The sequence below is a fragment of the Mesoplodon bidens genome, assembly GCF_964165515.1.
Source record: "Mesoplodon bidens genome assembly, chromosome: 13".
NCBI lineage: Eukaryota > Metazoa > Chordata > Mammalia > Artiodactyla > Ziphiidae > Mesoplodon > Mesoplodon bidens.
In genome coordinates, this window is record NC_138169.1 from 3,854,260 (window position 1) to 3,871,090 (window position 16,831).

Genomic DNA, 16,831 nt, shown 5'->3' on the forward strand with positions numbered 1-16,831 from the left:
TTTTTGCGGTATGTGGGCCTCTCACTGCTGTGGTCTCTCCCGTTGCGGAGCACAGGCTCTGGACGCGCAGGCCCAGCGGCCATGGCTCACGGGCCCAGCCGCTCCGCGGCATGTGGGATCCTCCCAGACCGGGGCACGAACCCGCGTCCCCTGCATCGGCAGGCGGACTCTCAACCACTGCGCCACCAGGGAGGCCCCAGAGGCAACATTTAACAGATTATCTTGAGAGCAGAAAAGATGTGAAATTTTATGGAATGTAAATTAAGTCGTTGAACCGCCTCTCCAAGGCACTTGTAAGCTGGCCATTCACACTGACTAATACAAACTACAGTTAGTAACGTTTGTAGTAAAGTCCACTCCACGCCTGCCCCAGCACAGACTGTGAATGGATGTGTTCCACCCAGTCCTGGAAACCCTTAATCCCTGTGAAGCAGGTTGAGTCCTCTAGTTTATCTGGCTGGAAACCGAGGTTCATCGTGGTTAATCGGGATACAAATTGTTAGGTGTCAGAGGCTGCGTCCAAACCCACACTCTGCATCAAAGCCCATGTTTTTCCTGCAGCACCAATGTCTTCCATGGCTATAAATGAGGGGCTGTGGCAAAGGAATGGAAGGTCCAACCCCAGGCCTGCCCTGACACTTACACACCCCTTTTATGCATATTGAGTCAGGGCATCGTTTTTTAAATGGGGACTCCAAGAAAGAGTTCGTTTGATGAGTGATTCTGATGCTAAAAGTATCCCTGAAACCACTAGAGCCTTGATAATGTGATGTTTATAAGGTGGACTTGTACGTGTGACCCTGGGCTCAGCACAGGTTCAAACCTAAGCTCAGAATCAGCTACATGTTCTCTGGAGCTACTGTTTCCCTGATCTCTATTTTGCGGGTCAATGGTTCTTCCCTGGTGGTGCAGTGGTTAAGAATCCTCCTGCCAATGCAGGGGACATGGGTTCGAGCCCTGGTCTGGGAAGATCCCACATTCCGCAGAGCAACTAAGCCCATACGTCACAACTACTGAGCCTGCACTCTAGATCCCACGAGCCACAACTACTGAAGGTCACGAGCCACAACTACTGAAGGTTGCAAGCCACAACTACTGAGCCCACGTGCCTAGAGCCCATGCTCCGCAACAAGAGAAGCCACCACAATGAGAAGCCCGCGCACCGCAACAAAAAGGAGCCCCCGTTCGCTGCAACTAGAGAAAAGCCCGCGCACAGCAACGAAGATCCAACACAGCCAAAAATAAGTAAATAAATAAATTTATTAAAAAAAAACCAATGTAGTGATAGTTTCAGGTGTACAGCAAACTGATTCAGTTTTACATATACATGTATCTATTCTTTTTCAAATTCTTTTCCCATTTAGGTTGTTACATAATATTGAGCAGAGCTCCCTGTGCTATACAGTAGGTCCTTGTTGTTTATCTATTTTAAATATAGCAGTGTGTACATGTCAATCCCAAACTCCCTAACTATCCCTTGCTCCCACCCTTCCCCTCTGGTAACCATAAGTTCGTTCTCTAAATCTGTGAGTCTGTTTCTGCCTTGTAAATAAGTTCATTTGTATCATTTCTTTTTAGATTCTACATATCATACGATATTTGTCTTTCTCTGTCTGACTTCACTCAGTATGACAATCTCTAGGTCCATCCATGTTGCTGCAAATGGCATTACTTCATTCTTTTTAACGGCTGAGTAATATTCCACTGTATATATGTGCCACATCTTCTTTATCCATTCTTCTACATTTAAATTATTCTTTTATAATGTAGTCTTATTTTTATCTTAATGTTAAAAATAATAAATTCTACTATTTTCTACTATTTTCAAGTAAATCCCAGACATCATGTTATTTCATTTCAGTAGGTATCTCTAAAAGATAAAAGACTCATTTTTTTTCAAATATATATACATTTAAAATTTCTTACCTTGACTCTGGACATAGATCTTATCCTTAGCATGTGGCTTTTGAAAAGAGGGGAGAAAGAAAAAAAAGTAAGTTTGCTAGTCCATTCCCATTGCTGTTTAGAAAGAAAATGAAGGCCATAAAAATATCCTCTTGGAAAACATCACAAAGAATCATCTACACAGCCACTCACAGACTAGTACTTTATCAGAGCAAAGAGTTACCTCTGCTTTTAATGGGGGTCAGCCCATTAAAAACACGGCTTATCTAAGGTTAGAAGTACAAAGACGTCCCTTAAATCAGGCATAATGCAATGTTACCAATTTATAGTTACTATGTTAGTAGAAAAGTGATGAAGCTCAGACAGAGAACATGCCAGGGATACAGCCCATCAGGTGCATATCAGGAGCTGAGGTTGAAGGCAGAAGTTTTGGGAAATGTGGTTTGTGGATACAAATCCTTGAATAGAGAGAGTACACTCCCCACCTTTGGAGAAGCAAGGAGGAGATGGGGATGGAGGAGGAGGGGACGGAGCAGGAGATGGGGATGGAGGGGGAGGGGTACCCAGTATGTTGGGAAACAAGAGAACAGGCACCAGGGGGTAGATTCTTACAGGATGTGAATGGACGGGTCTCAAGGACCCTGTAAGGACCTCCCCAAAAGCCTCTTTGACATCAAGGGACACCGTGACACTTGAATGACTCATCTAGATATGTGTCCCCAGATATATACTTACTATCCCTGGTGGCGTTTTCTGGCGGAACTTCACAAAACTACTAGAGAGAGAAAGAATCCATTTCTCAAGCTTGTTTCGAAACAGTGACATAAATATTTTTAAAAATCAGGTTTAGACCCAAAGGTGGATGTTACGGGAGCAGAGTGAGAAATCCGCCTTAAAGGGCAGCAGGGTCAAGTAGGTGCAGAGGGCTGTTTCTCGTAAGTGATCCAAGATATGGTCATTTTGGTGATAAAGTCTAAAAAGGTGCATCTTTCTACCATGTGGCCTAAACATCAGCTCCATGCATGAAACGACTAAACTAGGTAAAGAGTGGCCATCACAGAAGTTGCACCTTCGGGCTCTCTCTACCTAAACGTGTGTGAAGGGCTCCGGTGGTCCTCTAGGTGACCGGGATCCTGCGTATTGCATATGGTCTGCTGACCCACTTTGACTTTCATCCTCAAATCAGCTTTACGTTTTGGGAGAAAAACTAAAGGTGAGGCAGTCCCGACAAGGGAGAGACGATCAATGGGGAGAAGGGGGAGTTACCCTGCCCTCTGCCTGGTGGATGGGAAGGTGCTGGGAGAGGAAGCATCCGGCCATCCTAGGATGGCTGAACGGATGTTGGTACAGAGGGACTTTCCCGGCGGTCCAGTGGTTAAGACTCCAGGCTTCCAATGCAGGGGGTGCGGGTTCAATCCCTGGTCGGAGAACTAAGATCCCACACGCCGTGCACGGCATGGCCAAAAAAAATAAGGAAGTTGGTACAGAGACACAAGTCTTGGTTTGGTTTTGCTTTTCACCTTAGCGTTACATTTTATATTTATCCATCAGAGGTACCTGAGACCCCTAAACGTCCCGAGTACCCTCCTCCATATGCCACACAGCAGGATGCAGCCCCTTCTAAAATGTCCTTAAAATAGCAAGCCTGCAAAAAAAGAGCTTCAAAAATCTCTTCTCTACTAGTTAAAAAAGATATTAACCTTAATGGAAAAAAAAAAAAAAAACGGTTTATAGCAGCCACTTGAAATCAGAGTTTAGCTCAGAGCCCTAAAATATTCCTTTTTGTTAAATTATAATTGTATTGGAATGGAGTGCAGGCTAAGAGTGCCTCTTCTTTAACCAGACCTAAGTCTACAACATTGGCTCAAAAAATGTCCATAAGAAGGATATTGAAGCACTGTCAAAAATATACCCGGATAGCATTTTAACTTTAAAGGTAATACAAGTGTTTGACAAAAACAGATTCACTATAATTCTATATAAATTCAATTTATGACTGTCAGGCAAAATGGAGCTTACAGCCTTACTACTATTTTCATTAGAACTGTGCCATGCAATTAGAAATAGGTAAACCCCCAATGCTCCTCTCAAGAAAGTTCCTTTGGGCACAAACAGAAATTAATTAATTAAAAGGGTATCTCAACTCTATAAACAGAATAAGTTGACTCTATATGGAAATGTCTGGGTTTATCTGCTGATTTTACCTATCTCTGAGGATTATTTCCCCCAAAATCTATTGAACTCCCCCCCAAAACAAGTAAGTATCAAGTCCAATATAGACTTTTAAAGCATGTCATAAATGGTATTTGAAGATCTTATCCGAGCAAATCAAGAAAACAGAGGGGCAGTATAAAGGAAACGTGCATCTGAGTTATTTTTAATCATTGTAAGAAAAGCGATCTGGCAAAAGCCAATTGGCTTATATTGATTTCGAAAATCATTTTCTATATTAAAATGCTCTAAATACAAATTAGCTTTCTTTGCTCAATGTTTATTGTTGTTTCACTTGCCTTGAAATAACATGAGTCGAAGTCCTTATATATATCATTTCCCTTGGAAGATCAGCTCATTGATGCATAAAATGAAAAAGAAGACTCGTGTGTGTGTGTGTGTGTGTGTGTGTGTGTGTGTAGGAAGGGTGGAGAGGGAAGATTCCCTATTTTTTTCTCCATTTTTAAAGTCTGTCAGAAACCATTACTTAATTTGACCCACTACTAAATATAAAAAGTCAGTGCCCTATAAATACCTATAAATACATGTGACTTTGTAACAGACCGAAATGCTCATTTATGCCTTTTTATAATGGAACACCAGACAGATAGCAACAACAAAAAGATTTCCCATTCTTTTATTAATATAACCTTCTGAAATTAAGCTTTCCACCAAACGGAATCCACAATAAATATTACTTTTAAAATCTATGCACAATTTCATCCTCCACAGGTGGCAAAAATATTAATTTACAATTTCTGATGATGGCTTTGTTAAAAGTCATTTTAAAATAGCTACAAATTACTTAGAAGAAATCATGGCCTGTAAGTGTATAGCTTTCAAAATACATCACAAAACACAGAAATTGGGCATTTTTCAGGGGACACGGGTCTCTTCTTTTCTCCCTCTCCTCTTTTCCCTTAGAAATTGTTTTTAAGTAAGGAAAGAAAATAATGTTCAGGGAATTCCCTGGCGGTCCAGTGGTTAAGACTCAGTGCTTTCACTGCCAGGGCCCAGGTTCAATCCCTGGTCGGGGAAACCAAGATCCCGCAAGCCACGTGGCGTGGGAAATTAATAATAATAATAGTAATGTTCAAAATAAAAAGGAGGGGGAACAACCTTGTCACTAAATTACTGCAACTGAACCAGACAAGGAAAGATTTTTCAAGAAAAGGAAAAAATCCACAAATGAGATGGGGAGGACGTCTGAGAACTGAATTGGGATCCAGTTTTATGGGATCTGACGTGAAACAGGCTATAAATAAAGATGAAACTAAAACAACCCTGGGCACCCTGGGCAAAATCAAAGGATGAATGTGTAACACATAATCTAGCCCAGCAACTCAAGAAATAGGAATGCCAGCAAGAAAATTCCCAGGAAGATTACAAAATAAAATACAGTTAAATCTATGGAGTAAATAACATGGAATCATGGCTGATTTTATTCAAAAGCTTCCCCTACGGTTCTCTGCCTTTGCAATCTGATGAATTAGAGCAATGCTTCTGATCATTCCAAAAGTTTGTGCCCCAGGTCATGGGAAAGGTTAACTCAGAATCTATGCTCTGAGATTGATGAGTTTTCCATCCTTTGAGTTCCTTTAAAACTTTTCAATTCCCAGGGATCTCACATGGGGGAAAAATTGCAAAGAACACGTGCAGTTCTATCAAGAAATCTCTGAGGGAAGCCAATCTTAATAGAAGTTATTAAAAATGATTAGCTTCCTAAGATATAACCAATCCCTGGAGTTTCCCTTACAGGATATTTGTGAGGAGGGCCAGCATACAAACTAGGGTTTCCAAAGATGAAACAGAGGGGTGGATGTTTTTAAGTTCACGTTACAATAGAAACTATAATAAAAGATGTGGTCTGCGTAGCTCCTGCACTGTCAACGTGATTTTTGGAGATGATCAAATACAAAGCAATGGGCCATGCAGGAAGAAGAAGAAGTAACAGTAATTCAAAGGACAACATAATTCAGCAATTAGGCAAGAGGCAGCTCATCCAGATTAGAAAAGAACTAACACCTACGTCAGCCTTTTGAGCTCCCCTGTGCCATGAACGGGCATGGGACAGCCAACGAGATCTGTCTTGCTTTCCGTATTTCAATTTCCAAAAGAATTGTGATGAGTATATGTACACAATGAAAGGAAAATTACTCTTTAGGTATTGCCTAACTGCTTCCAGAAAGTTACTTCTCTTTAAGGAGTGCCAAGGCAGGGTAGATAAATTAGGCCCCAGGAGGCAGGGGCTCAAAGTTTCCAAATTAAAAAAAAAAAAAAAATCACTAAAAAGTAACAATACCAGGAAGCTTAGCTCAACACCAACCTCAACGAAGTGTATCCATGTGCCATGTTGGTTATCACTCTGCTTTTTCTGAATTCGATAACTGTGTCAAACAGTATTTACTCATGCTCAAGATTTTTTTAAAATAGTTCATAAATAAATATTTGAATTTAGAGACAGTCCTCTTGGCTGAGTACTTATGAGAAAAAGCATGTGAACAGTGCAGTTAAACTTTACACAGACCTGTGGGGTTTTGAACCCACTGGAGACAAATTAAACCACAATCATTGTTTCTGCAGAGAGAAAAGCCTTCGATTAAGATATGTGTATACCTAATTTGCTTTTAATTATATTGGTGACATAGTTACATTTTCTGGTAAAAGTCTGGTGCATTTAGAGAAAGTATTCTAAACATGGACTAGAATTAGAAGTGCCCAAATTTGTATTCTGAAGGTCTATTACACACTGTAGCAAGAAATCAAAATTCTATTTAGGCTAGTTTTAAATTTGCACAATGCATTTATCACAGTTAGGCATGTGCAGTGAATCAAATTCCTAAAAACACCAAATCAAGGTTATAATATCACAAACCAACAGAGCAGCAGTACCCCAAAACACGACCGATGTTGAACTTGGATGATAAGTACTAACGACATAGCAGGCAGACGCCAGTAAAAAGCCCCCTGGGACAGTGCCCCTTACAAAGTAGGCACAACATCAAAGTAAGGCTGATATAAACAACACTAAAAAAATAACAACGGGCCCAAACAAAGGCACTTCAAATTAAAAGAGATAAAATAAAACTCCCTTTATCAAAATCCAATCAAACTAATTTGTGTAAAGTCGGCCAGAGGCAGAGGGATGATCATCAACACAGCCTCCAAAATAATGTTTCTTCTTTTTCCCCCTCATTGCCTTTTTTTAAAAAAAATTGAAGCGTAGTTGATTTGCAGTGTTGCATTACTTTCAGGTGTACAGCAAAGTGATTCAGTTATACACACATACATATCTATTGTTTGTCCAGATTCTTTTCCCTTTTAGGTTATTACAAGACATTGAGATAGTTCCCTGTGCTATACAGTAGGTCCCAAAATAATGTTTCCAAAGGAGCATCCTAGCTTTGTCAGAGGGCTGAAATTAACCCACAGCTTGCAAAATAAACCCTCCCTTCACTCCTTCCTGTTACTATGTCTCCCACGACCAGATCGGAGCATATGTTTTTGAAAGCTTGAGACAGGGTGCTCCCCACATGCATGTCTGTGGTATGTTGCACTGTCCCATACTGCAGCCCTGGGCATGTGAGGCTATTGAGTCCTTGAAGCAGAGCTGGTCTGGATGGAAATGTGCCTCCTAAAAGTAAAATGCACACTCAATTTCAAAGACTGAGTACCAAAAAAATGTGAAATAGCACCTGTGCTCATGTGTTGGAATAGTAAGATTTTGGATACAGTAGGTGTGCAGTTAGGAACTTGGCCTTGGCCAAGAGGTGGTCTGGTTTTTGCCCTGGGCTTCTGGGAAATAATCTATATGATTCCTAAGGGGCATGTATTTCTCTAGGGTGAGGCCAGCCACAGCTAACAGTCTTAGGTAGGGAGGGGCTGGCCATGCCGGAAGGACCACCCATGTGATGGAAATTGGTCACTTTGGGCCAAGTGGTATCAACCTGCCTGAAGACTGGATTCCACCATGCATGCAAACAATCAGTCAATCAAGTCTATGCAATGAAGCCCCAGGATAAACTTTGGACACCAAACTCAGTGAGCTTCCCGGGTTGGCAAAACTCCATGCATATGTCTCAGATCAATAACTGGAGGTTGAGATGGTCATAGATCAACAGCCAGAGGGTAAAATGTCTTGACGGCACCAGGGAGAGGGCAATGGAGGATCAGCCCCTTGCATCTCTTCCTTGGGCTGATTTTAGTCTGTATCCTTTCCCAGTAATAAACCATAACAGTGAGTGTAACTCTTGGTGAGTTCTGAGTCCTTCAAGCCATTTCTCAACCTTGAGGGAGGTTATGGGGACCCCCTGAACTTGCCGTCGGTGTCAAAAGTGAGGGCAGTCTTGGGGAGAGTACCCTTACCCTTACCCTTTGCAGGCTGGCTAACTCCGGGAGGTGGATTAAGGAAAACAGATTATTAAAACTGATTTTCCTTGTTTCCACTTACTTTTAAAAATGTGACTCTCAGGGCTTCCCTGGTGGTACAGTGGTTGAGAATCCGCCTGCCTATGCAGGGGACATGGGTTCGTGCCCCGGTCTGGGAAGATCCTACATGCCGTGGAGCGGCTAGGCCTGTGAGCCATGGCCACTGAGCCTGTGCGTCTGGAGCCTGTGCTCCACAACAGGAGAGGCCACAACAGTGAGAGGCCCGCGTACAGCAAAAAAAAAAAAAAAAAAAAAAAAAAAAGTGATTCTCAGAAAATTGTAAATTACATCCATGGCTCATCTTTGTAGGTTGCACTGTATTTCTATTAACAGTACTGGTATCAAGAGTGAGCCTGTGTTTTTATGAAAATCATGTTTGAGAAAATAACAAGTTTTAGGCCGGATTTTATGCTCAAAACGATATTTATCTATACATACTCTACATGAAATCACAAAAGCAGTAAGAATCAAAGACCATAAATCTTTCTAATCTGGGATAATTGGAATTTGATTCTGGTTTGATAATAATTACGTAGGGTTAACTAAGTTTGGACCTGAGCCAAGCCTGCTCACCACAATAAAGAAAATTAAAAACAAAAGCTGGCAGTTCAATAATGCAGCATGAAACTTAACTACTCAAAAACTGCATCACTGTTCCGAACACGTAACTACAAGTAGTCTCTCCACAAAAATCCATCTCAAAGCATTACATAGATATGGCTGAACAATGAACCTTTATATTATTTCTACACAGTTTTCATTTGCAAAAACTAATCAAATAAAGGTATTGAGCTGAACTTTATTGAAAAATCATCCACCAAAAAAAAGTACTAAAGCTGTATTAAAAAACAGGTTCACATTCGAATTTAATAACTAACCTCCACCACTTTAAACAATAAATACAAATTCATCCTTTCTTTTATGAGCTTTTTTTTTTTTTTTCGGTACGCGGGCCTCTCACTGTTGTGGCCTCTCCCGTTGCGGAGCACAGGCTCCAGATGCGCAGGCCCAGCGGCCACGGCTCACGGGCCCAGCCGCTGCGCGGCATGTGGGATCCTCCCGGACCGGGACACAAACCCGTGTCCCCTGCATCAGCAAGCGGACTCTCAACCACTGCGCCACCAGGGAAGCCCTATGAGCTTTTTTGATGCTGCCTGTGACATCATCATCCAAGACAAAACAATTTTTGCTGACTTCTCCATTTCTTTGTTCAAATGCCTCGTTATTATATTTGGAAAAGCATCTGTCTGAAAACAAAGACTGCTAACCTAGGATGAGGGTAGATTTGGTGTGGCTGACCTCCTGGGTGACAAGCAAATGGTCAACTTAATCTTTACATGTAAGATGATCCTTCCAGGAGTTCCCCGGCAGTCAGTGGTTAGGACTCTGCGCTCTCACTGCTGAGAGCCCAGGTTCAATCCCTGGTCGGGGAACTGAAATTCCACCTGCCGCATGGCGTAGCCAAAAAAAAAAAAAAAAAAGATCTTTTGACAGGACACTGCTGGATATTCTCACCACTGCTAGCAAGCCTGCCCAAAACGTAACTGGTCTATGCATTTAACACAGTTTTCTCATCATTACATCGAAAAGTTAATCCCAGGCTTCCCTGGTGGCGCAGTGGTTAAGAATCCACCTGCCAATGAAGGGAACACAGGTTCGAGCCCTGGTCCAGGAAGATCCCACACGCCACGGAGCAACTAAGCCCGTGCGCCACAACTACTGAACCTGCGCTCTAGAGCCCGTGAGTCACAACCACTGAGCCCACGTGCTGCAACTCCTGAAGCCTGCGCGCCTAGAGCCCGTGCTCTGCAACAAGAGAAGCCACCGCAATGAGAAGCCCGCGCACCGCAACGAAGAGTAGCCCCTGCTCGCTGCAACTAGAGAAAGCCCGCGCGCAGCAGCAAAGACCCAACACAGCCAAAAATAAAATAAAATAAAATAAAAGTTAATCCCGTCTAAGAATAATCACTGATCCTGTACACCTTGACACTGATGACTTCCACATCTGTATCTCCAGCTGCACCCCTTGCTGACGACAGCCCCACACTTTGAGCTACATTCTGGATATTCATCCCCGAGTCCAATATTTGTCTCTAATTCAATGTGTCTGCAGCTCAAAGACCCCGTTCCTCTCCCTCTCCTCATCTATACTCCTTTCCTCGAGTTCTTCCAAAATATATTCATAAAAATGTTAATATCCCTGAGCCCTTCTTTATTTCTTCCTCACATGCTATGGTCTTCCCGCACAGAAATGGATCCATAACATGCAGCTTGTGTCAAAAAAAAAAAATCTATATCCTGTGCAAGTAAAAGGGCATAGTGGTTGTGCTTTTTAAAAAAAATATTCCAGAAAAAAAAGTGTGCGTGTGTGTGCGTGCAGGAGTGGTGGGGCAGGGGGTGAGAGTCAAATAAATAAGGATTGGAGGGAGTTTCCTGGCGGTCCAGTGGTTAGGGCTCGGCACTGTCACTGCCGTGGCCCAGGTTCCATCCCTGGTCCGTGAACTAAGATCCCGCAAGCCATGTGGCGTGGCCAAAGAGAAAAAAAGGATTGGAGAATGGTAGGCTGGGTGGTGGACGCATAGGAGTTCACCCTACTATTCTTGCTATTTTTGTATATGTTTGGACATCTGTGTAATAAAAAGTTGTAAAGAAGGATCCCTTCCTGGCCAAGTCAATTGGACGAGAATTTATTGAACGTGAGGTGGTATGTTACCCTCTAGGGATACAGGAGTGAACCACACCTTGTCCCTGTCCTCAAAGAACTCACAGCCACATGGTGCAAAAAGTGAAGGAAAGAGGTGTTACAGGGGCTTTCCTGGTGGTGCACTGGTTAAGAATCCGTCTGCCAATGCAGGGGACACGGGTTTGAGCCCTGGTCCAGGAAGATACCACATGTTGCAGAACAACTAAGCCCGTGTGCCACAACTACTGAGCCCACGTGCCACAACTACTGAAGCCCACGTGCCACAACTACTGAAGCCTGTGCGCCTAGAACTCGTGCTCCCCAACAAGAGAAGCCACAGCAATGAGAAGCCCGCGCACCGCAACAAAGAGTAGCCCCTGCTCGCCACAACTAGAGAAAGCCCGTGAGCAGCAGCGAAGACCCAACGCAGCCAAAAATAAATAAATCAATCAATAAATAGGTGTTACAATCTTGAGGGATAAGCACTAAGTGTGGTGGATTATTAAAATGGACCTAATAAGGGCCTCCCTGGTGGCGCAGTGGTTGAGAGTCCGCCTGCGGATGCAGGGGATACGGGTTCGTGCCCCGGTCTGGGAGGATCCCATATGCAGCGGAGCGGCTGGGCCCGTGAGCCATGGCCGCTGGGCCTGCGCGTCCGGAGCCTGTGCTCCGCAACGGGAGAGGCCACAACAGTGAGAGGCCCGCATACTGCAAAAAGAAAAAAAAAAAAAAAAAAAAATGGACCTAATAAACGGCTCCCTCCTGCATCCCTGCTTTTCAAGGCCACCTTGAAGATCGTCCCATAATGAGGTAGAGGCTATAGCTCCATGCTTGACTTGCTCTGGCCCCCAGACAGTAGCAGACATCACACAGGCAGAAGCTTGCAGCCTGCTCATGCACTGGTGCCTGCTCTCTCCTGCCACTGAGCCTAATAAAGGGCGACAGAACACATGGAGAGAGACACCAACTGTCCCAGCCATCCCAGCCGAGGCCCCAGCACGCAAGCAAAGCCATGCTGGACTACCCAGCCCCGCTGAGCTGACCCCAGCCAGAAATGCCCAGACAACACAAAGAATAAATGATAAATGGCTGTCTTAAGGCACTATGTTTGAGGTGATTTGTTATGTAGCAAAAATAACTGATACAGCAGTGAACACATCTGTACCAGGTTTGGAGGGCCATAGGTTTTACAGAGAAAGGTGACATTTAAAACTAAGAAGTTAGGGAAAGGGGGGGGGGGAAATCATGGAGGATAAACTTGCTTCAGCAGGGAAAAGCTTTCTTTTATGTCGGCTTAACAGAAGGCAGTTGGAGTCTCATATTTGCTGCTGTATTCAATCTGTTTCCATATGTTGCTTTGGCTGAAGTGTATAAAGAAAATCCTGCTTCTTGCTGATAGGTAGTTGGAAAGGGGAGGAATATTTTAATATGGGCCTTTAAGGAGCCTTTTCAGATCATTATAGGTATTATTCTTGGACATGACACTAAAACTCAACAAATGGTAGCTTCTTAAAGGTTAGTTGCAATATGGAACCTGAAATTATATCATGCCCTGATATACTCGAATCCTTAGGTCTATCTTGCACTTTGATGGATCTGTTATCTATGCATGATTCTGTGATGCCACATATTAGTCATTTGAAAAATATTGGTTCACTGAGTGATGCAGAGCTCGCAAATGTTGAACCATTTCATTACACAGCATCCAAAAAAAAAAAATTCACATTTGTCAACACAACCACTGATCTCATCAGGGACAGATGTAAGGGGAAGCTGTCCACCTCCCGGTAGCTTACCAGATTCTAATTTTTGCTTTAAAATTTAAATGATATCATTGGCAATAGATACTTCCCGTTGTTTTTCTTGAAGTGACTGACTCAATTGAGTCATTTTTAAGAAAATGACTGCCAAATGCCCAAGTCTGAGTAACCATACTTTGGTTATCAGTCCTTCAGATAAAAAATTGTGTTAAGACATGGCTGGTTTAGTCTGCAACCCCAACGTCGCACCAGGGCCTTTCCTCAAGATAACCCCCATCCCTCATTCAGAAGCAGCAGAAAGAGCTGATACATACTTCCTGTTTCATCACCCAGAACATTAAAAAAACATATGTATTCAGAGGTTAATATTTGATAAAAATTTATCATTTTTATGCTTCATCGAGGACATTCTTTTTTTTTTTTTTTTTTTTTTTTTTTTTTTCCGGTACGCGGGCCTCTCACTGCTGTGGCCTCTCCCGTTGCGGAGCACAGGCTCCGGACGCGCAGGCTCAGTGGCCATGGCTCACGGGCCCAGCCGCTCCGCGGCATGTGGGATCTTCCCGGACTGGGGCACGAACCTGTGTCCCCTGCATCGGCAGGCGGACTCTCAACCACTGCACCACCAGGGAAGCCCATCGAGGACATTCTTAAGTGAAAAACTGGCTCTTTTTTTTTTTAACTATAAGTGGGTGATGGCGAAGAATCCATCAGTGCAGATGGGTACCCCTGCTTTCATGACGATGAAGGCATCAGCCATTTTCCTCGCCACTGCTCTTCACACGGGGAAAAAGGCATTTTTGCCTTTCATCATGCCTTTAATAATGTCTGAGCATTATGACAAAAATAGGTTTGACTTTGTGCAGATCCTGAAAGAGTCCCAGGGATCCCCCTTTGAGAACCACTGGTACATCACTGCCATAAGGCAGATGGACAGTCAAACTGATACAAACACGAAACTCGGAGCCAGGAAGCTTGCCGTTTTTCATTCATTACATTGCACTGAAAAACGCACCCTCGATTCTCTGCCTGGGGAGTTTGAGGTGAAAAATAAGAATATGCACACTCTGGTTGCAGGGAATCTTCACATTCACGTGCACACAGTACTCTGGGCTTTGGCAAAGGTCGACCAGTCCCACAAAATACTGCATTTGCCCTTGTCCCATTGCAGCCGTTTCCAAGTGGTAGATGTTACAAAGTGAAAGCCTATAGATAAAGAATGTGCACAGCCTGTAAAATGCCACCAACAGGAATAATGCCTCCAGATGACAAGGGCCTAAGTGCTGTGCACAACGGTTTGCTGGTAAAGCACAAGGGCAAGCAACGCCGGTGGCCCAGGGGTCACCATCTGAGAAAACAGCATCGTGCCTACGATCCACCAGAGGAAAGCAACCTTTCAGCTGGATTTTTCTTTAGTTTTGCAGACACCAGGCCCACCAGTCCTCTACAGAACCCCCCACGGAGGATTCAGATTCCCGCCAGCTCATTTCACCCCCCGCCAAGTCATAATGAATTTTAAAAGTCAATAAATGCATTAACTTGTATAGCTACAAAGCCCTCTACTCATTAAAGCCCTTCAAATAAAGAGTCTAGTCTAGGAAACTCCAGCTGCCACCTAAGGGATTGCTACTCCCAATGTGTACAAGGATGCTGCAACATTTACAGTATAGTCCGTAAATCATCCCATCTGAGCAAATAAGATGAAAACAGACAAAACATGAAAAGATCTGGCGGGGGACTCCAGACCCTGCGCTCCCAATGCAGGTGGCCCGGGTTCGATCCCTGGTCAGGGAACTAGATCCCACATGCGTGCCGCAACTAAGGAGCCTGTCTGCTGCAACTAAGACCCAGTGCAACCAAATAAATAAATATTTTTAAAAAGAGAGAGAGATTTGCAAAAACAAACAAAAAAACAAAAAAGAAAAGAGCTGGCTATTGGGCTATTTTTACAATTCAAGAAGAACAACAAAAAAAAATCAGTGACGGTCTAAGAGTATCTACCCAAATAAAAAAACATCAACACACGGGAAACATAACACACTGCTGTGGCCACCATGGGTGGTGCCGATGGGAACCCTGTCAGCTCTAATAAAACTGCCTTTCTGTTCTCTGATCCTGCAACTTTGCAGCATAACCCAAATCAAAACGTGAAATGAACACGTACCCACTGCCTCTGTGCTGCTTCCTTCATCGGCTCCGTGAAAGCGACAGCGAATCTAGGAAAGTGAGCAAAAATAATGAAAATGATTAGGGCAGAATCTAATTAACATAACTGTGAAACAGCTCTTTGGAACAAATTGTGAGAGACAGGTAAGTAGCTGAATTTACAGTGCGATCAATCTTTATTAGTCGTGGTCATTGGCTGCTACATTTCATCTCCACTCACATCCAAAAAAAAAAAGTTCTGTCTGCAGAAAATGAACAAATGAAGCTCAAAACTTCCTATGTTTCTTGTTCCTTCATGGAAGTTGAGAGAAGCAGAGATAAAGACAGAAAACAAGAGGGACTTCCTTGGTGGTGCAGTGGTTAAGAATCCGCCTGCTAATGCAGGGGACACAGGTGCCAGCCCTGGTCTAGGAAGATCCCACATGCTGCGGATCAACGAAGCCCATGCGTCACAACTACTGAGCCTGCGCTCTAGAACCCGTGAGCCACAACTACTGAGCTCATGTGCCACAACTACTGAAGCCCGTGTGCCTAGAGCCCACGCTCTGCAAGGAGAGAAGCCTCCACAATGAGAAACCCCTGCGCTGCAACGAAGACCCAACGCAGCCAAAAATAACATAAGTAAATTTATTTATTTTAAAAAAAGACAGAAAACAAGATGCACTAGAGAGGCAAGGAACTTAGATAATATTCAGGGGCAGGTGATCCGGTCCACTGGCTTTGCCAAAGGAAAACCAGGCAAAAGTGTTCAAGATTTACTGAATGTTCATGGGTTAGGGAAGTTAATGTCCCCATTCATTGAGAAATGGCGGTTTCCAGAAGCAGGACTGGGTACACGTGGAATGAACCAGGAATATCTTATGGGGCCAGAAAGTAAGAAAGCGCTCAAAACATGGCAAGGGCTTGTCGAAAGGATGCAGGAGTCAACTCAAAATATCTCCAATGGCCGTGGCTGGGGTGATCTGGGCACCAAAATAAGTAATGGGAGTGATGGGTAATCCATAGAGTCAAATAAAATAAATAGCCATGGGTCCGTGTTGATGTAACTAAATAACTGAATAAGTAAATGGGGTCAAACAGACAACTCTTCCTTATAGTAGAATTCCAATTAACAAATGTATGAGTGGTAGAAACAGAAAGTCATCGGTGCGCAAACAGCGCAGTAAAAATTGTTGCAACCAAGAACCATTCATAGGGAATTCCCTGGAGGTTGAGTGATTAGGACTCAGCGCTTTCACAGCCGGGACCCGGTTTCTATCCCCGGTCGGGGAACTAAGGTCCCGCAAGCGGCACCTGGCGTGGCCAAAAAAAAAGAACGGTTAATAGATGATTCCTCCCCACTGGCATGACCTGGAAAGGGGAGCTCACGTCCCCCTGCCTGTGTCTTCTCCAAGCCTTCCTTTTTCCCCCTCCCCACTCTCCCAAAACCAGCCACCAATCGCAGACACAGCCAATCGTACGCCTCTTACTTAAGGGAGAAATACGGACTCCTTCCCTTTGGGTAGAATAAACGTGAGCAAGCAGGACCAGACCACATCAGACCTGGCATCTGAGCCCAGGAGGGATCGGACTGCTGGCATCACTTACGAGATGCTCTCCACGTCCCCCAAACATTGGCAAGAAACACAAATAAACTGTATTCTGAGGGCATCAACTTTACTCCAAGAAATGAGGATCAAAA

At 43.7% G+C, this 16,831-nt stretch overlaps 1 protein-coding gene across 2 annotated transcripts in view; it reads right to left on the bottom strand.

Annotated features, from left to right (window-relative positions):
- The window catches only part of GLT1D1 (glycosyltransferase 1 domain containing 1), a 93,769-nt gene that overhangs the window by 53,717 nt on the left and 23,221 nt on the right, over nucleotides 1-16,831 (bottom strand). For both annotated transcript variants that reach the window (XM_081251727.1, XM_081251728.1), the window contains exons 4-5: nucleotides 15,149-15,200; nucleotides 1,927-1,963 (exon numbers count right to left, since the gene is read on the bottom strand). In XM_081251727.1, the coding sequence (XP_081107853.1) occupies nucleotides 1,927-1,963; nucleotides 15,149-15,200 (89 nt within the window). The remainder of the gene's footprint in view (nucleotides 1-1,926; nucleotides 1,964-15,148; nucleotides 15,201-16,831) is intronic.